We start from the raw sequence: 25,372 nt of genomic DNA, 5'->3' as shown, positions 1-25,372 counted from the left end.
ATTCTTAGCTCCCTTAAAATGCGCCTTAATTCTGAGTGATGATCTGACTGAATGACGAGGGAGCGTCCGACGCCTCCTCAGCGCTGAAGATCAATCCCAGCATTCAGTGCGGCACGACTTTTCACACAGAAAACTACAAACATGGCGGACGACTATAATGCGAAGCAACCAACAGAGTTCCTTTCTCATGTAAATAAATTCTCATTGATGTGTAATCTGTATAAAGGTGTGATTATACGTGTGGGTTTATTTGTAAATTGGGGCGTCAGGGAGAGTTTAAGCGTTTTTGGTACACGGAGGGAGACGTTAGCCGGTGGCCTGATGCTAACTGTGTTAGCTTAGTAAGCTAAATCTGTGGTGATGTAATGGGTGTATCTCTGTATAAGTAGAGCGTCTAAATTATCTGATTATGAGCTCCAGGTCTGATTAGAATCCTCTCTACTGAGGAGCTGATCAGGTAGGTAGTGGTACTACAGAAGTGTGAATCTTACTGGCGTGAACGGTGAGCTCAGCTTTGCAGGACACGGATCCGGCCAGGTTCTTGGCGGTGCAGGTATAAACGCCGGAGTCGCCGGGCTGAGTGTTGAGCACCAGCAGAGAGCACTCGTTATCATCGTACACGAAGGTAAAATGGCCGCTCTCTGACAGAAGAACGTCATCCTGCAGGACAAAAATACAATTCAAATAATAAAATAAATCCACACGCTGCTTCTCTCAGACCTTCAGACTCTTAGTCCCTCAGTTTCTCAGACCCTAAGACCCTCAGACCTGCAGATCTCCAGACCTTCTGACTATCAGACGATCAGACTCTTAGTCCTTCAGTTTCTCAGACCCTAAGACCTTTGACCCTCAGACCTTCAGACCCTTTAGTCTCTCAGATCCTCAGACCATCAGACCCTCAGACTCTTAGTCCCTCAGTTTCTCAGATCCTCACACTTTCAGACCCTCAGACTCCCAAATCCTCAAACTCACAGACCCCCAGAACCTGAAACCCCCTGACCCTCAGTCCCTAAGACTCTTAGACCCTCAGTCTCCCAGACTCTTAAACTGTTAGACTCTAAGAATTTAAGACCATCAGACACACAGATCCTCAGACCTTCAGACCCCCAAACTCCCAAACCCTCAGACTTACAGTCCCTCAGACCCTCACACTCTTAGTCCCTAAGTTTCTTCAGATCTTCAGACCCTCAGACTCCCAAATCCTTAAACTCACAGACCCCAGACTCCCAAACTTCCTGACCCTCAGTCCCTCAGACTCTTAGAACATCAGACCCCCAGACTCTTAAACTATCAGACTCTACGTCTTTAGGACCATCAGACACACAGTTCTTCAGACCCTTTATTCTTAGGTAAGATATTTTTACTGGAGCGTCATTAAATGATCAAAAGGAATGTGGTCAAAACCTTTCTCCACTGTATAGATGATAAACACACCTTGTACCAGAGGATGTCAGGAATGGGCCTTCCCTCAACCACCACAGCAAAACGAGGCGTCTCACCAACACTAACGTCCAGATCCTCCATAATGGACTCGAACGTCGGGGCCACTGAAGATAGAAGAAAGACAGAAAGTCAAAACGATAGACAGCAGCATCATATTCATTATAAATAAAATGACTTCATTAATTAAAACTTGATCAAGACGGGGACGAGCGCTGGATTCGTACCTGCCAGCTCCAGGGTGAGGATGCAGGAGTCGGTGCCGTACGGGTTGCTGGCGGTGAAGCTGAGTGGACCCAGGTCACTACTCTTCACCTTACAGAGCTTCAGCGTGTGCTGATCATCGTCCGGCATGCTCATCTCAAACAACCCGGCTCTGTTCGACAGGGTCGCCCCTCTCCTGATAAACACAGCAACAGTTATACAGGTTATAGTTTAGAGTTTATAGAGTTTATATAGTTTATAGTTTATAGTTTATAGTTTATATAGTTTATATAGTTTATACACCTCCGAACACGACTGAAAACCGAATTCTGTACCCATCAATAGTTAGTGACCAAAAATGATGGATCACTGATCAACACCTCAGTTTGAACAGAAAATATACAATTATTAAAATAAATCACTCAAGAGCAAAACCATGACACAAGCTTTAAACAGTTGTACAAAAATCATCTGTCAACGTTATATCCAAATGGAAAACTGGAAAACAAAGAAAAACTATTAAAATGAGTAAATTAAAAAAATAATTACTAAATAATAAAACTAATTATTTCATTATAATAACAAGCTTAAAAATTCCTACTATAAGAAAAAACAGGGAAATAAATGAAAAAATAATAATAATACGGAAATTACAACAAATAAATAATAATATTTAAATGCATAACAAAATAAATAATATTAAAATAAATAAATTAGTAAATAATAATAATAAAATAATTTAATAAATAAATATGAAGAATCAAATAATAAATAATATTACTAATACAAATAAAATAATAATATTAAAATAAATAAATTATTAAATCATCTCCCAGTGCGTTTCTATTATCTAATATCTACAGGTAATTAATAATCTGACCCCTGACCTGTAAAACACACTTTAATTATTATAGTAGATCCCTAACGAAGCGTGAGGCGGTTCTAACACAAACGAGGTTCTCACATCTTCCATGTGACGGCGGCGGTGACGTGGTTGATGGTGACCGTGATGCTGACCGACTGATTCTCCACCACATAAACCACGTCCGGTTTATCGGTGATGGCAGGAGTTTCCTTTAGATACGGACCTGCAGGAAGAGAAGAAGTAAATATACACCTCACCGCGATAACACGTTCCTGATCCGACCCGCCTGACCCCTCGTACCTCTGTCCACCAGCATCACCAGCTCGGTGGCAGGAGAAGGTTTACTGAAGGCTTTACTGGTTATGGACAGGACACGGAAGGCATAGCGGACGCCCTTGGACAGCGAGCTGACCGTGTAGGTGGTCTGTTTCAGGCTGGACGCGATTATGGTCCACTGGATGGAGCCGAGGGCCTGCTGCTGAACCGCGTACATCAGGGTGCCGGGGTCTGGAACCGGAAATACATAAATAAAATAAAATTATTTAGTGCTGGGTGGATTAGAAACACACACTGATCTTCATTATCCCCCATCTCTGTGCAGCATTATCAATCAGCCAGCAGATCGATGGTGCTGCACAGAGACCCTCCCCCCCCCCGACAACCCCCCCACACCGTCCCCATGTTGGCATTGTTCTAGTGGACGGTACCGATGGACGGGTCCAGACGTTTGGGCTTCTTCCACGTCAGAGTGACGGTCTTGCCAGTAATGGACTCGATTCTTGGAGCGCCGTCTGGAGGATCAGGAAGAACGTCTGCAGGAGAACACACACACCAATGCAACAGTGATCCCTGCAGTACTGGTACAAAACACTTCTGTACCTATCCAAGTATCCAAAATGTGCCAGACAGGATTAGTGCCTATGTCGGGGTTTATTGTACCCCTTGGTACTGGAGGGCACCGAGCCGCCCACTTACCTGTTACGTACAGATGGGCGTAGCAGGTAGCCTTGCCCACCTTGTTGGAGATAACACTCTTGTAGACGCCACCATGGGCGTGGCACACCGAGCGTATGACCAGACTGTGGATGTCTCTGACTGCAGCGAGACAAAGAGAAGAGAAGTGATTAAAGAGGAACCGAGGGTACGATGCCGGGACCGTACTGACCTGACGGCCCGACCGAGCTCCACACAGACCACTGAGACCCTCCGATCACTTACACTGGGTCATCTTCCTGTCCTCTGTGCTCTCGATCTTCTTGCCGTTGTGGAACCAGGCGATGGTGGGGTACGGCAAACCGGCCACTTTACACTTCAGAACCGCCTCTTTACCCTCCACCACGTCCAGGTCGTACAGCGGCTTCACGAAGTCGGGCATGGTGAACCGCTCCACCTCGCTCTCGGGGACCTCCGGCTCCTCGGGTATAGAGGGCATCTTCTCCAGCTTTGCCCTGAAGGGTTTATAGAGAGAGTGAATAAAAGAGGGGCACACCCCGTCTACACCCCGTCTACACCCCTACACCCCAGCTACACCCCGTCTACACCCCGTCTACACCTTGTCTACACCCTGTCTACACCCCTACACCCCAGCTACACCCCGTCTACACCCCGTCTACACCTTGTCTACACCCTGTCTACACCCCTACACCCCAGCTACACCCCGTCTACACCCTGTCTACACCCCATCCACACCCCGTTTATACCTCGTCTACACCTTGTCTACACCCTGTATACACCCCTACACCTCGTCTACACCTTGTCTACACCCTGTATACACCCCTACACCTTGTCTACACCCCTACACCCCAGCTACACCCCGTCTACACCCTGTCTACACCCCATCCACACCCTGTTTATACCTCGTCTACACCTTGTCTACACCCTGTATACACCCCTACACCTTGTCTACACCTTGTCTACACCCCTACACCCCAGCTACACCCCGTCTACACCCTGTCTACACCCCATCCACACCCCGTTTATACCTCGTCTACACCTTGTCTACACCCTGTATACACCCCTACACCTTGTCTACACCTTGTCTACTCCCCTACACCCCATCCACACCCAGTTTACACCGTACTCTGTTCGTGTTGTGTAGATTAACACGGTTTGTTTACATCTGAGAGGAAATGGCCGGGCGTGGTTCCTGGACGTAGAGTTCTGCTGAACACTCAGCCTCGCCGTGTGGGTTTCGAGCCTCCACCGTGTAGAAGCCCTCATCCTCACTGGTGACGTGGGAAATGACCAACGAGTGGCGGCCGCCTTCTTTTAGGACGCGGATATCTTCACTCTCCACCAGGGGGTGATCTGAGGAAACACACACACACACACACACACATCAAGACGGGTTCTAACAGGTCCTGTAGACGATCCTCTCTCATGGGAATCGGTCTTTTACCAAAATGAGTCCAGGTGACCACGGGGGGCGGCGTCCCGCTGACCTTACAGTCGAATCGGGCGTTCCGACCCTCGATCACCTCCAGCACGTCCAGCTGCCGGGTGAAGAGCGGCTCCACCGAGGGCGAGACCTTCAGCTGGGCACAGGAGGTCAGTTCCTCTGGGGAAAAGAAGTGACGCTTAATCAGAGAACAAACAGATCCGGTTCTAACGTCAGACCACACAAAGATAAGTTCCTCTCCCAATTTCTCCTCTACTGCTGCAGACCTCCATTTCAGACCTAACACACGCCCCCTTCGTCATGTGTGCAGTACCGACCACTTCTTTTCACCTGCACTAGGCAGGTTTACACGGAGATCTGTATCGCGCACAAAGTCTCCATTATCCCCCGTCTCTGTGCAGCACCATCGATCAACCAGCAGAGGGAGTAACTGCAGCAGTTATGAGGAGGGTATAACTCCGGCGGAGAGAATTCCTCATAACTGCTGCAGTTACTCCCTCTGCTGGTTGATCGATGGCGCTGCACAGAGACCCTCAGATGAGTGTTCCCGAACCCACATATGGAGGGCGTGGCCGCTCACCCTTGGCCGTGCTGAGCTTGCAGGTGTAGGTGCCGCTGTCGTCCTCGTGGACGGAGTTGAGGAGCAGTCGGCACCTCCTACCATCGAAGTGCATCTTACAGTCGAGCAGCGCCGGCTGGATGAGCCTCCCGTCCGACAGCCAATCCACGTCCACGTCCTGCGGCCCTGTCACGTGGCACTCGAACAGCGCCGACTCCCCCGCCCGCACCGCCACGTCCCTGAGGGGTCTGACCACGGCCAGGCCCGTCTCCGCCGGGGCCGCTGAGGGATAAGAGTTTAGGAGAGAATCATCAATCGAACCGTCATGATACTGTGATTAATGCAGCCACATGTGCTCATTGGACTTCAGAAAACAGTTGTGACTTAACACAGGCCGCCGCTGCATCTAGAAACACAACCTGAAAGTTTATTAATCTCTAGATCAATTCTACATCAATTCTATATAGTTTTAGAGATCTCTGGGCCTGAGCTCATCTCAGATGGACCACTGGCTCCACCAAACCCTTCTAAACCCTTTGGGGAGCGTTTGCACCCTTTTGATTGACCACAGGTCCAGTAGCGTTCCCCTCAATGGTCTGTATGGGTAGATGTATAGGTTATCACATATGGATGGTGGTGCCGATTAAAATGCGACTGACCTTTCACCTCCAGTTTGGCCTCGCACTGTTTGGTTCCGTACTCGTTGATGATCTTGACGGTGTAGACCCCGGCGTCAGACCTCACGGCCGATTTGATGATCATCTCGGAGGCGCCGTCCTCGGTCTGGCGCACGGTGTGGCGGGGGCCGGTTTTTATGGTGACTCTGTCCCTCAGCCTGCATTCCAAATCAAAACTTTATTATTATTATTATTATTAGAACCGCTTCTTTTCACCGGCACCAAGAGTTTCCACGATCCCCTGTCTCTGTGCAGTGCCGTCGATCAGCCAGTAGAGGGCGTCAATGCTGACAATGCTCGGAGGAGATTCCTCATAACTGCAGCATTGACGCCCTCTGCTGGCTGATCGATGGTGCTGCACAGAGACTTTCAGAATGAGGCGCTGGTGACAGTCAGTGGTTGTATACCAAAGTGCACGAATATGAAAGGTGTACCAGGAAAGATCAGTGAATTAAAAACATCTTTCTGAGCAGCACGGTGTTTATATACGATCATTAATAAGAAAACATACCAGTAGAGGATTGGTTTAGGCTGCCCGCTCACCCGGACAGACATGATCACTTCCTGTCCCTCAGTAACCGCCTGATCAGCGATCGTTACCTGGACGGATGAGAAGATCACGTTAGCACATACTCGTATCTCATCATCATCATCATTACAAACTACACACAGATCTTAGTGATGTCACTGATCTACTTATATGGAGCTATTTTGTAGCAATAGTTTGGGGAAGGTCCTTGTTTGTTCCAGCATGAATGTACCCACCGATACGCACAAACAAACAAACACAAAACTACACTTATTGATTACAATTGTATTAAATTTACATGAAAAATACACAAACATTAAAATATTATTAAACTATGCAAAATTATAAATTTTATTTTTAAAAACACATTAAAACTACACAAACTAATTAAAAATAAATTAAAACTACAATAAAACTACACACACCGATTAAAACTGACCTGAAATAAGGGCGGCTCTTTAAATCGGGTGTCGGTGATCTTTCGGGGTTCGGGGCCCCGGTATGACGGCCCTCCGTAATCCATGGCCTCCTCCAGGGGGCTGAGATACTCCTCATCTGAGGTGATGGGGCTGCTGATGTCCATGGCCATGCCCAGGTTCCCTTTCAGGTCCTGGTTTGGTTCTGGGGGGTCAGAACACAGATAAAGAAATTTTAGATATGAGCCACGTATAATCACACACATTTAAACTGTGTGTGTCCCACCCAATGGATCTGACCCACTGTGACCCTGACCAGGATAAAGTGTACAGTGGCAGTGACTACAGGAGTATTCCTATCTTACTGTAATATTTTATAACATTTCTGTAATGGACTATATACAGTATACACACACACACACACACACACACACACACACATATATACAGTGTATCACAAAAGTGAGTACACCCCTCACATTTCTGCAAATATTTCATTATATCTTTTCATGGGACAACACTATAGACATGAAACTTGGATATAACTTAGAGTAGTCAGTGTACAGCTTGTATAGCAGTGTAGATTTACTGTCTTCTGAAAATAACTCAACACACAGCCATTAATGTCTAAATAGCTGGCAACATAAGTGAGTACACCCCACAGTGAACATGTCCAAATTGTGCCCAAAGTGTCAATATTTTGTGTGACCACCATTATTATCCAGCACTGCCTTAACCCTCCTGGGCATGGAATTCACCAGAGCTGCACAGGTTGCTACTGGAATCCTCTTCCACTCCTCCATGATGACATCACGGAGCTGGTGGATGTTAGACACCTTGAACTCCTCCACCTTCCACTTGAGGATGCGCCACAGGTGCTCAATTGGGTTTAGTCCATCACCTTTACCTTCAGCTTCCTCAGCAAGGCAGTTGTCATCTTGGAGGTTGTGTTTGGGGTCGTTATCCTGTTGGAAAACTGCCATGAGGCCCAGTTTTCGAGGGGAGGGGATCATGCTCTGTTTCAGAATGTCACAGTACATGTTGGAATTCATGTTTCCCTCAATGAACTGCAGCTCCCCAGTGCCAGCAACACTCATGCAGCCCAAGACCATGATGCTACCACCACCATGCTTGACTGTAGGCAAGATACAGTTGTCTTGGTACTTCTCACCAGGGCGCCGCCACACATGCTGGACACCATCTGAGCCAAACAAGTTTATCTTGGTCTCGTCAGACCACAGGGCATTCCAGTAATCCATGTTCTTGGACTGCTTGTCTTCAGCAAACTGTTTGCGGGCTTTCTTGTGCGTCAGCTTCCTTCTGGGATGATGACCATGCAGACCGAGTTGATGCAGTGTGCGGCGTATGGTCTGAGCACTGACAGGCTGACCTCCCACGTCTTCAACCTCTGCAGCAATGCTGGCAGCACTCATGTGTCTATTTTTTAAAGCCAACCTCTGGATATGACGCCGAACACGTGGACTCAACTTCTTTGGTTGACCCTGGCGAAGCCTGTTCCGAGTGGAACCTGTCCTGGAAAACCGCTGTATGACCTTGGCCACCATGCTGTAGCTTAGTTTCAGGGTGTTAGCAATCTTCTTATAGCCCAGGCCATCTTTGTGGAGAGCAACAATTCTATTTCTCACATCCTCAGAGAGTTCTTTGCCATGAGGTGCCATGTTGAATATCCAGTGGCCAGTATGAGAGAATTGTACCCAAAACACCAAATTTAACAGCCCTGCTCCCCATTTACACCTGGGACCTTGACACATGACACCAGGGAGGGACAACGACACATTTGGGCACAATTTGGACATGTTCACTGTGGGGTGTACTCACTTATGTTGCCAGCTATTTAGACATTAATGGCTGTGTGTTGAGTTATTTTCAGAAGACAGTAAATCTACACTACTATACAAGCTGTACACTGACTACTCTAACTTATATCCAAGTTTCATGTCTATAGTGTTGTCCCATGAAAAGATATAATGAAATATTTGCAGAAATGTGAGGGGTGTACTCACTTTTGTGATACACTGTATATATATACAGTATATACTGTACATCCAGCTGCTTTATATTCCCTCCTCACGTTCCTCAGAATCCTGCTCGACCTTCTGCAGGTCAGTAATTATTCCACTTCTTTTATCACTAATTCAGCTGAACTGCTTCTGGTTTTAGCCTGATGAGCTCAGCGAGGTGTGAAATTCAGAATCCTGAGGAGAACGTGCTAAACATTTCTGAGAGAACAGAACCATAAAAGTCTAATTAAACTCAGTAAAATGAAACGGCTTCAGCGCTGACGGTGCTCGTGGATAAAATGACCCTCATGTTGCTGAATCTGCTCTCAGTGTGAGCGTGTGGGCGTCTGTGGGGAACAAAAACATCTAAACTACAACTCAAACATATTTATGTTTGGAATCAATAAAGTAATCAATCGAGTGATCTAGGAAAACTGTAGCAGTCTGTAGCCTAGTGGTTAAGGTACTGGACTAGTAATCCAAAGGTCGCTGGTTCAAGCCTCACCACTGCCAGGTTGCTGCTGTTGGGCCCTTGAGCAAGGCCCTTAACCCTCAATTGCTCAGACTGTATACTGTAACTGTAATGTAAGTCAGTTTTGGATAAAAGCGTCTCCTAAATGCTGTAATTGTAAAACTATAAACTAGAGCAGAGACTGTGTGAAGTAGTTTTGTTTTATAGCATCTAAACTCTCAAATTTAGGGAAAATGTTAAAATTTTTTACGTTTTAATTTTAAAACTAAGAGTGGCTGGAAGCAGCACGTACGCCATGAGGATCTCCGAACTTCAGTGATTTCTGCAGGAATTTTCTGTTCCTAAACGACTAAACGACTTTTACGAGCATCTTCTGTTCTGTGCTGCAGCCCCAGTGATGATGTAAAGCTTGCTTGGCTGTGGACAGCCACACCTATTGATCTTTCTCAGCAAAAAGTGTCCTAGGCCAAGCGACTAGTGTTCCATGTACTTTCAGTAAATGCAGACAAACCGGCCCGGGAAATGAGCCCAAAGAGCTCAGAACCATCAACAAGGGATTCAGAGGCCATGAAGTTAAATGAGACTACAGAATGATCTAGAACGCTCGAGCATGACGTGATCCTTGTGTACCGTGTTCCTCACAAACGTACCATGTGTGTGTAGTGTGTGTAGTGTGTGTATCTGTAAATATAAAAGTGATTATCACTCTGGAACAGGATTACTAGAATAAGGTCCAGCAGCATCCCAACACAGATGGGCCTGTGGTAGCCTAGTGGGTAGGGCTTTGGGCTATCAACCGGAAGATTGGCGGTTCAAATCCTGGCTCTGCTATGTAGCCACTGTTGGGTCCTTGAGCAAGGCCCTTAACCCTGTCTGCTCCAGGGGCGCCGTAAGTTGGCTGACCCTGCGCTCTGACCCCAGCTTCCAACACCAGCTGGGATATGCGAAGAAAGAATTTCATTGTACTGTACATCTGTATATGTATATATGACAAATAAAGGATATCTTTCTTTCTTTCTTTCAGATCAGAAAATACAAACAGAACAGAAATAAAGCTAGTTTGTTTCTTCAATATTAAATATCAGATGAATTTAAGATAAAAACATGAGTTTCTCACCCGTCCTGATACTTTATGGTTGTATAAAAGCAGAACACAGAGCTGCTGAATGAATCCTGACATTATTAGCGCTCGGTCGTGGTTTGTGTCTCGTTATAACAGGATTATTAACCTGGATTAAATAGATCTGTTCTTTTTCTCTGATTGGTTGTGATTAGCTGAATGTGTGAGTGCAGTGAGATGCATGCACACCCACACAGAGAGACGGTGCACCAGCGTCCTCCTCCCGCTTCCTATAAGGTGCTAATTTAAAAGAGGACGCGGCTATGACGTCTCACATAGCAACTGTACTATTTATACATGACAGTAGGTGGTTCAGAGCCGGCAGAGAGAATACGGCGTGGTTTCATCACGTCCTCGTGGAGCTGGAGGATCTGCGGGGGGTCCGAGGCCCTCAGGGGTCGCTCCTCCTCACCACGAATTATTTACAATATTTTATAGATCAAACTGGATCAGGTGCATCTGTAACACCTGTTCTTTACAGCTGATCCTACACCCATAGTGCAGCCTCACAGAGAGAAGGTCCTGGGTTTGATTCCCTGGTCCTTTCTGTGCAGAGTTTGGTATGTTCTCCTGTGTCTAAATCAGTCGTGACAGTGTTTGACATTGAACCTGAACTTGGAACCTGCAACTAAGGGCCCTGTCACCTTACAATCAGGATAACTAACTAACTGAATAAATACATAAATACATTTTAAATAAATAATAAATAAATGTTAAATGAATAATAAATAAATAAAAAACAAATAAATAAATAAATAAATAATGAATAAATAACAAATAAATAAATACATAAATAAATGATAAATAAATGACAAATAAAAAAAATAAAAAAATAAAAAAATACATAAATTAACAAATAAATGATAAATAAATAAATACATGAATACATAAATAAATAAATGATAAATAAATAAATACATGAATACATAAATAAATAAATGATAAATAAATAAATACATGAATACATAAATAAATAAATGATAAATAAAAATACATTAATACATAAATAAAAAATAAATGCATAAATAAATAAATAATAAATAACAAATAAATAAATACATTAATATATAAATAAAAAAAATAAATTAGTAATAATAAATAAATAATTAAAAAATAATAAACTCCTAATTTCTATATTTCTATATGAACACTTATTATATAGTTATTATTATTATAAAATTATGTTTAAATATTTCAATAACAGTCTGTAGTGGATTGTTGATAAAAGTACACACACGTCTTTATCTGTAGAGAATTTACTCAGTAAAATAATAAAACATTTTAATTCTAAATGTTGTCCTGTGTAAGTCAGTATACTGGTCGTTTATCCCACCGCATGATGGTCAGTGTTTGGGGGTGATGAGGTCCAGTACTGGTTATACCTGTGAACTGCATATGGAGTTCTGGACACCACACCACACCTCCCAGTTAAACCAGTAAATCAAAATGTGCTGGGAAAAATGTCAGCATGCCAGTTTCCCAAAAAACGGTATATCAGGTGTTCTCAACCCAAAATGCTCAACAGTGAATACCCCTTACCCTTCATTTTCCTCCCAATGTGGTCATATCCAGTTCCCCGATTTGTATTTCACCTCTAGTTCAAAACGCATGGGGGTTACATGGACCTAGGCATCGTGGGGACACATCAGTGCAGGTCCCAAACCCCTATAAATATGAGGGTCGGTCAGATAGAGGGCCCGGCGTAAAAACTGTTCTGGATTAAATATGTGGACAAATGACACGGCTGAAAGTCCCAAATTCTATCTGACTGTGTGTGTATATACAGTATATATATATTACCCATCATCCCATCCGGGAGGGATGTTTGCACCCACATGTTACCCGACCCCTCCTTCCACTTCTTATCAGTTTCTCTGCTGTACTGTAGGATGGGGCCGTCACTCGCAAAATTGTGATTCTATTCCATTACAATAAACTCATAATAAAAACACACTGCAGCATGTATGTTACATCTTTATATTTTCTATAATTGGTATATAATAAATTATTGCTGTAGTTTAATCATGAGAGTTTGCATGTAGGAGTATTATTTAAATGATGCCTCAGATCATCCACACTGAACTAAACACGCTTTAGAGACTTGGTGGGATTTTTATTTATTTTTTATTTATTTTTATTATTATTTTTTTTATTCGTACCCGCCGGGTTGGAGATTTCATCTGGAGGGTGATGAGACGCCGTTAAGAATTCATAGGTTCAATTTACTCCCCCGGTTGCTATGGTAACTGATGCAAAAAGTGTTGAGGTTACGGAGCGTTTTTGGGATGGGGTGGGTGGGGGGGGGGGGGCAATAAAAAAAAAAAAGCAAAAGAGCGAGAAAGCAAAGCAAACACGGAGGTGCACGTCATGAAACAAGCAGTGTGGTTTTAATAATGATTCCAGGTTTCTATGATTCTTGGTTCTGCATCAGTCAGTCATGGATGCAAATCAGAGGAAAAGGGAGGAGCGTCCTCTATAAAATAAAATAAAATAAAATCATCTGTTAATCTAATAATATTACTGTTTTATCAATTCAAAGGCGTTTAGACAGACATGGGTGGGTATTTTTGTTAAACCTGGCAACCATGTGTGTCAAATCATCATCATCATCATATTTTCTGCTCGTCCATTCAGAGTCACGGTGGCACTTCGACCAGCACCTCTGGTGGGATCCCCAGGCGTTGTCATGCTGGTCCTAGTATACTTCCAGCAGGAGGCACTCAGGAGTCCTTATCAGATAACCGAACCACCTCAACTGGCTCCTCTCCATGTGAAGGAGCAGCAGGTTCTACTCTGAAGGGTACGTCCAGCAACCCCCTGAAGAAAAACTCATGTAGGTTGCATGTGTCATTACCCAAAAATCGTGACTATAGGAGACGAGTGGGGACATAGAACAACAAGTAAATTGAGTAGGCAGGTAAAAGTAGGTAAAATCTGGTAGGCACAGCATTATTACCGACAGTCCTTCTCACGACCCCTCGTCCTGTCACTCATGAACAAGACCCCAAGATACTTGAACTTCTCTACTTGGGGTAGGTTCTTATCCCCTACCTGACGGGGACCAGACAAATGTATATAATGTTTAAGAAAGAGGAGCTGGGCACCCAGGTGGTGCGGCGAGATCTTCCACTAGCACACCAGCGCTGAGATTCTGAACTCCCTGGTTCGAAACTCAGTGTTGCCACCGGTCGGCTGGGCGCCATCTAGCGGGCATAATTGGCAGTGCCTGCAGCAAATACTAATTGGCCACCGGGGACCGGACTATATGTGGGTGGGTCTTCATACGCTGTGTAAGGACCCTGACTAACAGAAGAGACGCCTTTGCAGAATGCACGGTCAGAAGAGGCGTGTACAGCGACGTGCTCTCCTCGGATACAATCGGGTCTCTCTCAGCAGCGGAGGACAAATTGACTAACGCTAAATCAGGAGAAAAATGGATTAAAAAATTAAAAAATGAAAGAGGATCTGTACGTACGACGCTCAGCCGTAAGTTTAAAAGCATCAACAGGTGACGTGAACATCAGGATCCTGTTATAACGGCGGTTTCTGCTGTTTATGCGTCTGAGGCAGAAAAAATGGAAAAGCGTGAAGATCTGAGCAGCTCCAACAGCAACCGAGATCATCATGGATAGACGAGATGAATAATAATGTCATCAAACATCATTCAGTTATCTACCTACTCAAAACGTCCTGGATCTGTAACTAATAACATAAATATACTATATACAGTATATATATATATATATACACACCGATCAGCCATAACATTAAAACCACCTCCTTGTTTCTACACTCACTGTCCATTTTATCAGCTCCACTTACCATATAGAAGCACTTTGTAGTTTTACAATTACTGACTGTAGTCCATCTGTTTCTCTACATGCTTTGTTACCCCCTTTCACTCTGTTCTTCAATGGTCAGGACTACCACAGGACCCTCACAGAGCAGGTATTATTTAGGTGGTGGATGATTCTCAGCGCTGCAGTGACACTGACATGGTGGTGGTGTGTTAGTGTGTGTTGTGCTGGTATGAGTGGATCAGACACAGCAGCGCTGCTGGAGTTTTTAAACACCTCACTGTCACTGCTGGACTGAGAATAGTCCACCAACCAAAAATATCCAGCCAACAGCGCCCCGTGGGCAGCGTCCTGTGACCACTGATGAAGGTGTAGAAGATGAGCGACTCAAACAGCAGCAATAGATGAGCGATCGTCTCTGACTTTACATCTACAAGGTGGACCGACTAGGTAGGAGTGTCTAATAAAGTGGACAGTGAGTGGACACGGTATTTAAAAACTCCAGCAGCGCTGCTGTGTCTGATCCACTCATACCAGCACAACACACACTAATGTGTGTTGTTCTATATGTTCTATATGGTAAGTGGAGCTGATAAAACGGACAGTGAGTGTAGAAACAAGGAGGTGGTCATAATGTTATGATGGGTGTATAAGTTCTATAATAATCCTGTGTGTGTGTTCTGATATGAATGTTTCTCGTTTCTATTCTCAGTAGAACTAGATGTACAAACACAGTCGGTGAGTAACGATGAATCCATCACCAGCGTGGAGCAGATCACTGAGATCCTGCAGCATGGTGGGCTGATGAAGTGACTCACTGAAATAACAGGAGGCGCCAAAAAAAACCACTTTCAGAATCTCACAATGTACAAACACCCCCCCCCCCCACACCCCCCCCCCTACAAACACTAAGCTCTGGGCTCTTTCACTCTCATGAGGATTCACGGCTCTTCCACATCGTTTCTGTATCCAAACACAAATACACACGTACCACCAGATACCCTACATGTTCTACAGTTCAAACCCTGGTACAAAGATCAGGAATTACACCCCCACACCCACCCCAGTGGGTTCCTTGTAGTTTGGAAATAGAAACACATTCCTGACACAAGTCAGGAAGAGTGCGTGTCCCCCCCCCCCTCCCCCCGTGTTCCATCAGCGTTCATATTAATGAGGAACTGAGGACACTAATTCAACATTCAACAGTGGTTTCCATTCCTTAAATTCCCTGAATCCTTCCTCAATATCATGTACAGTAGATGGTGAAAGATTGATTCTCTGATGAAGTATGGGACACAGTGGTGAGCCACGCCCCATCATTGCTTGTACAGACTGATCCTGATCCAGGTGGATCCTTTCTATACCCGATCATGATTCCCTCACCCGATCAGATCATCCAGGTTTATCAATTAAATACAGAATAAAGAGAATGAACCAGATGTGGTTTTGTATAATTAATGGAAATGTTCGTATCAGAATAAAGTCTCTTTCAGGTTGACAGAGCAGACAGGTAGTAAAACTCTCACCTGGTTTGATGGAGAGGGCGGCACTGCAGGAGACCACGCCCACCTCGTTGGTAGCTGTAACGTTGTAGGAACCAGCATCACTCAGCTTCGCCCATTTAATAAGAAGTGAGTGTCTTTCACCCTCCACCTTCACCACATGTGTGGGGCTGCTCTTTATCTCCACGCTGTTCTTCATCCACGTCACTAAATATATAAAACAACAGCTCAGTGTATTTAGTTTGATTATTAATCATGTTTATCATTAAGATTGTAAATCAGTAGCTCAGATTCTACTGAAACTGTCACAGTCAGAAGCTGCGATATAATAATAATAATAATAATAATAATTAATAATAATAATAATAGTAAATAATAATAATAAATAATAAAATTAATAATAAAATTAATAATAAATAATAATAATGGATGATAAAAATAACAAATTATAATAGTAATGATAAAATAATAAAAAAGAATGATAATAATAATAACAGAAAAAAATAATAATAAATAATGATAATAATAATAATAATAAATCAGATTAATAATAAAAATAACAAATAATAAAAGTAATAAAAAGTATAAATATAATACAATACTAGTAATAATAAACAATGATAAAAATAAATAATAACAACTAATAATAATAACTAACAATATTAATAATAATAATAATAATAATGATGATGATAAAATAATAATAATAACTAACAATGATAATAGTAATAAATAATACATACTAAATAAATAATAACAATAAATAATAACAATAATAATAAAATTATTAATATAAATAAATAAATAATAATAATAATAATAATAATAATAATTAATAATAATAATAATATTAATAATAATAATAATAATAATAATAATAATAATAATAATAAACAACCTTCAGGAATGGGGTTTCCTGAAATGATGCACTTCAGAAGCACTTCAGACCCGGACGATGCCACCGTGTCCTGAAGAGGGAATTCAAACACAGGGGCCTCCAGGGGGTCCTCTTCTGCTGACACGTACGAATCGTCCGAGGATTCTGGGAAATCAGAAGAATGGAGTTAGAACCGTGTGAGTTGGAAGCCAATCATATATTACATTACATAAATAAATTTCTTATATCACTGATTTATTATAGCTGTGAGTGACTGTTGTGGCTAAAACACGTGAATTCAGTCATTATGAGGGGCGTCCCAATACTTTTGTCTATATAGTGTATATATTGTATAAACCTCCAGTGAAATGTGTAATATTTGTATATAAATATAATCCACCAACCGAGTTCAGGAGACATGGGTCTCTGTTTGCGTCCTCGTCCTCTTGGTTTCTGCGGTCGCTCCTCTTTGGTGGGGCTGGGGCGGGGGCTTGATATCTCGCTCGGTTGAGCTGATGGCACGTCTGTCTCCATGGGCTCGTCCTCAACCACAATCTGAGGGATAGTGAGCTTAGCTGCTGGAGATAATGGAGTCACGTCCACCAGCATCTTCTCTTCATCGCAGGAGGACACCAGAACTCTGGGACGTTTGGGAGACGACTGGACAGGAAGCTCTTTTATTGCTACCATCTCTCTCTGCACCAGAGGACTTTCAGGTCTTCTCTCCAGCTTCCTCAGTGTGAGCTCGATGGGCGACTTTCTCTGTGCAGACTCGTTCTCAGTGTGGATCGGGGAGACGTCCTGGACACAGGCTACTCTCTTTACAAGCGGGCTGGCAGGTCTGGGTTCTACCTTTCGTAATGTCATATCCAGGACAGTCCTGGACGGAGACTCTGCTCTCGCTGTGTGATGAGGTGACCGTGGACGCTCCTCAGCCATGGAGAGAACCTCCACAGTCGGAGATCTTCGAGGGCTCTCGCCAGTTGGACTAGGTCTGCCTAATAGTCTTGGAGATCTTTGTCCAGGTAAATCAGATTGAGACATACCTTCTGGAGCACAATTAACCTTTCTAGATGTCGCAGGTGATCGGTCCTGCAGAACTTTCTTCTCTGGTGACGATTCCTTCTGGTGCTGTCGAGTCGTCTGTCCTGGAGATGATTTCGGCATGGGAAGACTCTTGGTTTGCTGTTGCTCCCTCTTCTCTTTTTCCTGCTGAGCCCGCTCCCTGTCCTGAAGCTTCTGAAGAACCTGAGGTGGGATGGGTTCTAGTTTCCTCATGGGTGACCTGCCTCTGTGACTAGTCGAGAGCTGCTCAGTTGAGAAAGACTTCTTCATGTGTGGTTTGCCCACAAGTTTCTTGATGCGCTGAAGCTCCTCTGTAAACTTGGTCTCAATGTCTTGCACCTTCTGGGAGTAGCGGGGTCGGTCGTCTAGAGAAGAAGCCCTGTGCCTGAATGAAGACCTTCGCTGCTCGGCATCTGCTTTTAGAGCTTCGTGAAGATCCTCTTTGGAGCTCTCTCTTGAGATGCCCAGTCGACTTCCTCCGTCATCAGAGTCGACGGAAGAAGCTCTGTGGAACCCAGCCCAGGAGCGTCCGGAGATGGAGCCCTCAGGATTGTCGATGCTTTTCCGGCGCTCTTCAAACACTCGCACCCTTTCGAAGAGTTTGGAGCTGGCGCGTGTAAGTTTGGGCGAGGGCCGAGAGGTCAGGTCCTTCCGGGAGTACTCGCTGACGGGGGTCTGGGGTCGAGAGTCCTGGGCACTGCTCTGAGACATGGCTGAAGACTTGGGTTGTTTAATCTTCTCCTCGAACTCTCCCGGGACCGTGTCCTGGTACTCAGTGGGCACTACGGCTCTCTTGCGTGGGCTCAGGGGTGTGGGGGGGCCCGAACCAGGACGGCCGAACATGGGAGAGGTGGACAAACGGACTAGTTTGGGGGACGGGGGAGGGAGAACTTGTGAGGGAGATCTCCTCAGGAACTCGTCAGATTGGCTCCTGAAAGAAGGTGATCGATGGAAATGCTCGGTTAGATGATCAGGTTAATAATGAGGAGGAGCCCAGAGGTTTGGAAGAACACAGGGGACCAGAAAGATTGATTTTGTTGGACGTAGGGTATAAGGTGCGGCTCAGTACTTGACAACCTCATAATAAGAGGATAAACGAGCAGAAAAGATGCTGGATAATCTTTAAAGTTTATTTATTTGTTCTCAAAACTGTTTAAAATGGGTTTGAAACATAAAAGAAAAGAAACTTTATTAAAATCAGTTCTGGGGTGACGATGGACAGCGAGTCTCTGATGCTGCTGCCAGATAAACATTTATCTTTCATCACAGTAAAACCAAATTGAAACGTTTTAGTGAAAGAGGAATAAATGGAACCTGACATCCTTTTCCTTCCAAAAACACTGGACTAGACCACCGTGCACCACCGGACATCCAAGAGAGTCCAGGTCACTGCACGCTGAGAAGGAACCGCTTCATTTCAGCTAAATGATCACGACACCTAACCGTCCTGCAGGGTGCTAGCATGAGCTTCCTTCTCAGCCTGCAAATACTTCCACGTTCTTTTGGATATCCAGTGTCAGAACATCATCAACCAACCAGAGTCTGGATCATGCAGGAACACGAGCATGCAGTGACCTGTCGGGACCTGAGTGGATCAGTGGGCTGTGATTTATTCCACAATTATTAACGATGACTTTTATTATGAAAATGTCTTTCTTCAGTAACCACAGACGCTAATAAACTAAAATAAATAAACAAACCCAGACAGACCGAGAGTAAAAGTCTTTAAATACTGGGACTAAAGGCCAGGTTTAAACCCAGATCCCTACAGACCCTGGTGCTGTGCAGCACTCACACCACCTACTGTACCACCTACTGCACCTGCACCACCTACTGCACCATTTACTGTACCACCTACTGCACCTGCACCACCTACTATGCCACCTACTGTACCACCAACTGCACCTGCACCACCTACTGCACCTGCACCACCTACTGCACCACCTACTGCACCACCTACTGCACCTGCACCACCTACTGCACCACCTACTGTACCACCTAATGTACCTGCACCACCTAATGCACCTGCACCACCTACTGCACCACCTAATGCACCTGCACCACCTACTGCACCACCTAATGCACCTGCACCACCTACTGCACCTGCACCACCTACTGCACCACCTACTGCACCACTGAGGCCTGATGATAAACAAACATCTAATTATAATAAATATACTTTTAATCACGTGCCTGTCTGCACTAATAAGGTGGTTATTAAGGTGGTCTGATTGTTATTAAAGTGGTCTGATCACTCTTAAGGTGGTCTGATCACTCTTAAGGTGGTCTGATCACTCTTAAGGTGGTCTGATTGTTATTAAAGTTGTCCGATCGTCATTAAAATCCTAACAGACAAACACTGACCATGACGATGAATTATTACAGTTCTGGAATCTCTGGGCTCCAAAAAATTAACTGTCCTGTTCTAGAGAAGGACCAAAGGAAAGAGTTCGTCCACAGCTTAGAGACAAAATCGTATTTTCTAACAGCACTAAGGGCGTGTGCACTTCTAGATCTTTAAAATATAAATATATACAGTACAGGCCAAAAGTTTGGACACACCTTCTCATTCCTGTGGTTTCTTTTAATTTTTTAAAATTTTCTACATTGTAGATTAATACTAAAGACATCCAAACTATGAAGGAACACATATGGAATTATGTAGTAAACAAAAAAGTGTTAAACAAACCAGAATATGTTTTATATTTTAGATTCTTCAAAGTAGCCATCTTTTGCTTTAATGACAGATTTGCACACTCTTTGAAATTTTCTCAACCAGCTTTATTAGGTTTCCACCTGGAATGGTTTTCAATGAATGTTTGTGCCTTGTCTAGAGTGAATTTTTGGAATTTGTTGCTTTTTTAATGTGTTTGAGACCATCAGTTGGGTTGTGCAGAGGTAGAGTTGGTAAAATATAAAACATATTCTGGTTTGTTTAACACTTTTTGGTTCACTACATAATTCTTCATAGTTTGGATGTCTTCAGTATTAATCTACAATGTAGAAAATAAAAATAATCAAGAAAAAACATTGAAGAGAAGGTGTGTCCAAACTTTTGGCTGGTGTGTCCAAACTTTTGGCCTGTACTGTATATAATATTTATTCTTAATTAATGCAAGCGCACCTAAATGGATGAGAATCGGCTCATCTGAGGGTCTGAGTGCAGCGCCATCGATCAGCCAGCAGAGGGCATAACAGAGGGGATTCCTCATAACTGCTGCAGTTACTCCCCCTGCTGGCTGATCGATGGTGCTGCACAGAGACGAGGGATAATAGAGATCAGTGCCTGACTCTCCATACATGATACGGATCTCTGTATGAACCCATGTTTTATTAAAACACTAATAAAAATCAGATGCAGGGACTCATGCTGAACTCATCAAACAATCATGCAGAGAAATCAGGGGGAACCTGAAGGGTCGATAGCACCTCACACCAACAACATGATGCAAATCAATACAACCACAGCGAGCGGGTCGGATCGTTCTACATCGATTGTTGTGTGAGTAAAATAATAATAATATAAAGAATATAAAACTCAAAAGAGTTTGTTTATGGACAATGTGGGGGGGGTGAAAGGAAAGTATGAACTAAAGCAAAATAGAATTAAATGAAGCGGAGAAGAAAACTGAGCTTAAACGAGGTGGTGAAGCGTTAAATATTAGCATCTAATTTCATTTTTTAACTTTTTTTATTTTACTCTGTTTGGATCTGATTTTGAACACAAACGTTAATAATCTAGTTCACGTATAAGACAGGATTATAAACTCCTAATATAATAAAGACGAGGCTTGTAAATAAACGTTAATACTTATTAACTGTTCCTGGTGTAGCACGTTTAAGCTTTAGACAGAACCAGGACCAGAACCAGGATCAGGATCAGGATCAGGACCAGGATCAGAACCAGGACCAGAACCAGGATCAGGACCAGGATCAGGACCAGGATCAGGATCAGGACCAGGATCAGCCTGTCTTTATTCATTTGCTTTAATTATAAAAAAATCCAGAAACTGCTTATCAAACAAATAAATAGAGGAAAGGGTCTGTGCTCAGTGCTGAAGATCAATCCCAGCATTCAGTGCGGCACGACTTTAATCACAAAAACTCCAAACATGGTGGACGAATATAATGCGGAGCAACCAACAGAGTTCCTTTCACATGTAAATAAATTCTCATTGATGTGTAATCTGTATAAAGGTGTGATTATACGAGTGGGTTTATTTGTAAATTGGGGCGTCAGGGAGAGTTGAAGCGTTTTCGGTACACGGAGGGAGACGTTAGCTGGCGTGCTAGCGGTAACTGTGTTAGCTTAGTAAGCTAAACCTGTGGTGATGTAATGGGTGCATCTCTGTATAAGTAGATCGTCTAAATAATCTGATTATGAGCTCCAGGTCTGATTAGAATCCTCTCTACTGAGGGAGCAGGGCGGGTCGATAGGTTCTCACACAGACCCCGTGTTCCAGAACTGCTTAAACCTCGTTTTATTGAAATATTAATGTGTATCCTGCAGGACCATTTTTAGAAAATAGTAGAAATGATTTATTGCTCCGGAACTCAGTTTGCTAAGTTTACGAGTATCCAGTCAGTTATGGATAATTTTACAGTGGTGAACATGATATTAAGCATTAATTGCTAAGCTGTGTGTTGTTTCTGTGATGTTTTAGCTACACGCTGCTGCTTGTAATAAAGTCGTCCGCCGTATGAGTAAAATAAAATGGAATGGATAAACATGAAACTAAAACTAAATTAATCAAACTGAAGATTTTTGTGTAAAAGCTCTGAAACGTACTGTGATGAAATAATAAATTTATTATTAATTTGCTGCTTTTTTAAAAATCTATTTATTATTTATTTATTTGGGGGTTTTTAATCGTTAGTGTTCCGGAATGTTTGGGTACAGTTACAGGGGGACAGAGTACGTCCTCCCTCTGTAAAGACTGAAGGTGCTACCGTAGTAATCACCGGCTATAGACACACTTTCCTCTGACCCCCACACCGGCCTCGATAGATCGGCCCTTGACGCCCGGATCAGTGGCTCGACCCCTAGGTGCCTGATGATGGTGGCCGTGGGCTCCCGGCCGGCTGCTTGCCTGGTGGCCTGTGGCCCCGCCGCTCTGAGTCCCGGTGACGGCGCCTCTCTCTCGGCGGGCGTGTTCTCGCCGGCATCAGACGCCACGTCCATCATCCGTCCACCTGCAGGAGAGAGAAACAGAGTAAATGGGTAAGTGTTCCAAACACTGAGAAACCTGTTATTATGGTCATATCCAATTCTCATAATCCATTTCCTCTCTACTGCCTCCTCTGACACGTGTGCAGTACCAACCACTTCCTTTTACCTGCACCAGTGTTTATACAGAGATCTGTATCGCACGCAAAGAGCCATGCACTGATCTCCATTATCCCCCGTCTCCCCCGACGGTGCAGCACCATCGATCAGCCAGCAGAGGGCGTCACTACAGCACTTATGAGAGCAATAGGTGTGAAAAAGCATTTTTAATGGCTGATTGATTGACTAAGTCACTCAGAATTCAGGTTCTAATATTAAATAAAACCTTTATATTACTCTAATAAATAAATAAACCGTCCATAAAGGTGGAACCTTGATTTCAGTCTTTGTATCACATTCGTTTAGACATTTTCTGAGCCTTAAGAGAAGAAGAAGGTGGATCGTTGTTAGCAGGGATTCCCTGAAGGCTGTGAGGTGAACCGTGTTCCTCAGCAGAAGATCCATTCCAGCTTAACCAGCAAAATATTGAACCAAGAAACCTTCAGCTGCACCAACATCAATACATACCAACATCTCCACCTCCCATCCAGCTATCATCCTAATCCTAACAATAGGAGAAAGGAGAAAGTCTCGGCGGTGAACAGAACTGAAATCGAACCCACATTTATAACACCAGATCAACCATGTCCTACAGCAGAACTCAGTAATTTGGGGGCGTCCACATATTTTTGCTCAGATAGTGGATGTGCAGTCAGTCTGAAGCTGTAAGGAAAGATCTGTTCCATCTAAAAGCTCCTCGAATCCCTAAATCCACTCCCACATCCTCGGCTCGGGGGCTGCTGGGAGCTTTACTCAGATTACACACAGTAATGGATGCAGAGAGCAGCAGTGCCGAGATCTGGCAGAGGAACCGAGGAGGAACCGAAAAGGAACCGAAGAGGAACCGAGGAGGAACCGAACAGAGCAGCAGAATAATCCTCTCACTGCTGAGAGATTTTAACTCTTCTGAGAGCAGCAGAACCAGAATCTGCAGCACTGTGGGAATTTGTACAGTTTACAAAATAGATGTTTTACATTTTCACTTTAGTACAAAATACAAATTAATAACAAATACAATATTTTAATTAAAATTGTAATTTTGTTTTTGTAATGTTTTTAATTTAATTTATGTATTCATGTATTTTTAATTTAATTTTTAAGTTTTATTATTTTAAATTTTATTAATTATTTAATTACTTATTAATTTATTTTAAATGTCATTTTTATTGTTTTTATTTATTTATTTATTTATTTATTTATTTATGTATTCATTCACTTAATTATTTATTAATTTATTTTTATTTAATTTTTAATTTGTATTATTTTTTTAATGTTTATTATTTTCTTTCTGTATTTATTTATTCATTTATTTAATTATTTATTAATTTGTTTTTATTTTTAAATGTTTATTTTTATCATTTTTATTTTATTTATTTTTGCATTTATTTAATTATTTATTAATTTGTTTTTAAATTGGATTATTTATTTATTTATTTAAATAATTATTTAATTATTTAATTATTTATTTTTACATTTTTAAATTGTTATTATTTTTATTTATTTATTTGTATTAATTTATTTATTTATTCCTTTTTTAATGTTTATTTTTATTTTATTTATTTATGAATTTCTTTATTTTTTGTATTTATGCATTTATTTAATTATTTATTAATTTATTTTAAATTTATTTGTTTTATTTGTATTATTTTTTAAATTGTATTCATTCATTTATTTATTTATTTTTAATTTAATTTTTAAGTTTTATTATTTTAAATTTTATTTATTTATTCATTCATTTATTTAATTAATTACTTATTCATTAACTTTGAATTAATGTTTTTTTATTTTATTTTTTTATTAATTCATTCATTTATTTATTTGTAATTTAATTTTTCATTTTTATTATCCTTTTTTATTTTATTTATTTATTCATTTATTTATTTGTAATTACCTGTCGGGACTCGCTGGGAGGCTTCATCCGAAGCGCCTCTGCATCCTCCTTTGGCCTCCATCTGCGGTTCGGCTGCTTCGTCTTCGGTGGTTTCGGAGTCTGTGGAGGAGAAACGAGACGGTAAATAAATCTGATCTGATGAATAAAAGTGGTGTTACGGATGAGACGGGCGACGGTGAGAATGAGGAGAGAGAATCTGGAGACGGAACTTTA

General features: G+C 42.6%; 1 protein-coding gene across 5 annotated transcripts in view; it reads right to left on the bottom strand.

The window, feature by feature from the left end:
- The window catches only part of spegb (striated muscle enriched protein kinase b), a 61,538-nt gene that overhangs the window by 21,075 nt on the left and 15,091 nt on the right, over positions 1-25,372 (bottom strand). For all 5 annotated transcript variants that reach the window (XM_063006263.1, XM_063006265.1, XM_063006266.1 and 2 more), the window contains 19 exons: positions 25,160-25,258; positions 23,033-23,135; positions 17,282-18,873; positions 16,899-17,042; positions 16,025-16,207; positions 7,112-7,293; positions 6,655-6,743; positions 6,126-6,301; positions 5,488-5,748; positions 4,908-5,066; positions 4,627-4,816; positions 3,728-3,957; positions 3,485-3,604; positions 3,217-3,321; positions 2,810-3,016; positions 2,609-2,732; positions 1,668-1,840; positions 1,435-1,547; positions 492-660 (listed from right to left, as the gene is read on the bottom strand). In XM_063006263.1, the coding sequence (XP_062862333.1) occupies positions 492-660; positions 1,435-1,547; positions 1,668-1,840; positions 2,609-2,732; positions 2,810-3,016; positions 3,217-3,321; positions 3,485-3,604; positions 3,728-3,957; positions 4,627-4,816; positions 4,908-5,066; positions 5,488-5,748; positions 6,126-6,301; positions 6,655-6,743; positions 7,112-7,293; positions 16,025-16,207; positions 16,899-17,042; positions 17,282-18,873; positions 23,033-23,135; positions 25,160-25,258 (4,419 nt within the window). The remainder of the gene's footprint in view (positions 1-491; positions 661-1,434; positions 1,548-1,667; positions 1,841-2,608; positions 2,733-2,809; positions 3,017-3,216; positions 3,322-3,484; positions 3,605-3,727; positions 3,958-4,626; positions 4,817-4,907; positions 5,067-5,487; positions 5,749-6,125; positions 6,302-6,654; positions 6,744-7,111; positions 7,294-16,024; positions 16,208-16,898; positions 17,043-17,281; positions 18,874-23,032; positions 23,136-25,159; positions 25,259-25,372) is intronic.

This window comes from Trichomycterus rosablanca, chromosome 12 (assembly GCF_030014385.1).
Source record: "Trichomycterus rosablanca isolate fTriRos1 chromosome 12, fTriRos1.hap1, whole genome shotgun sequence".
In the NCBI taxonomy this organism is placed as follows: domain Eukaryota; kingdom Metazoa; phylum Chordata; class Actinopteri; order Siluriformes; family Trichomycteridae; genus Trichomycterus; species Trichomycterus rosablanca.
The sequence above is the reverse complement of the archived record's forward strand: the minus strand, read 5'-3'. Positions and strand labels throughout refer to the sequence as shown.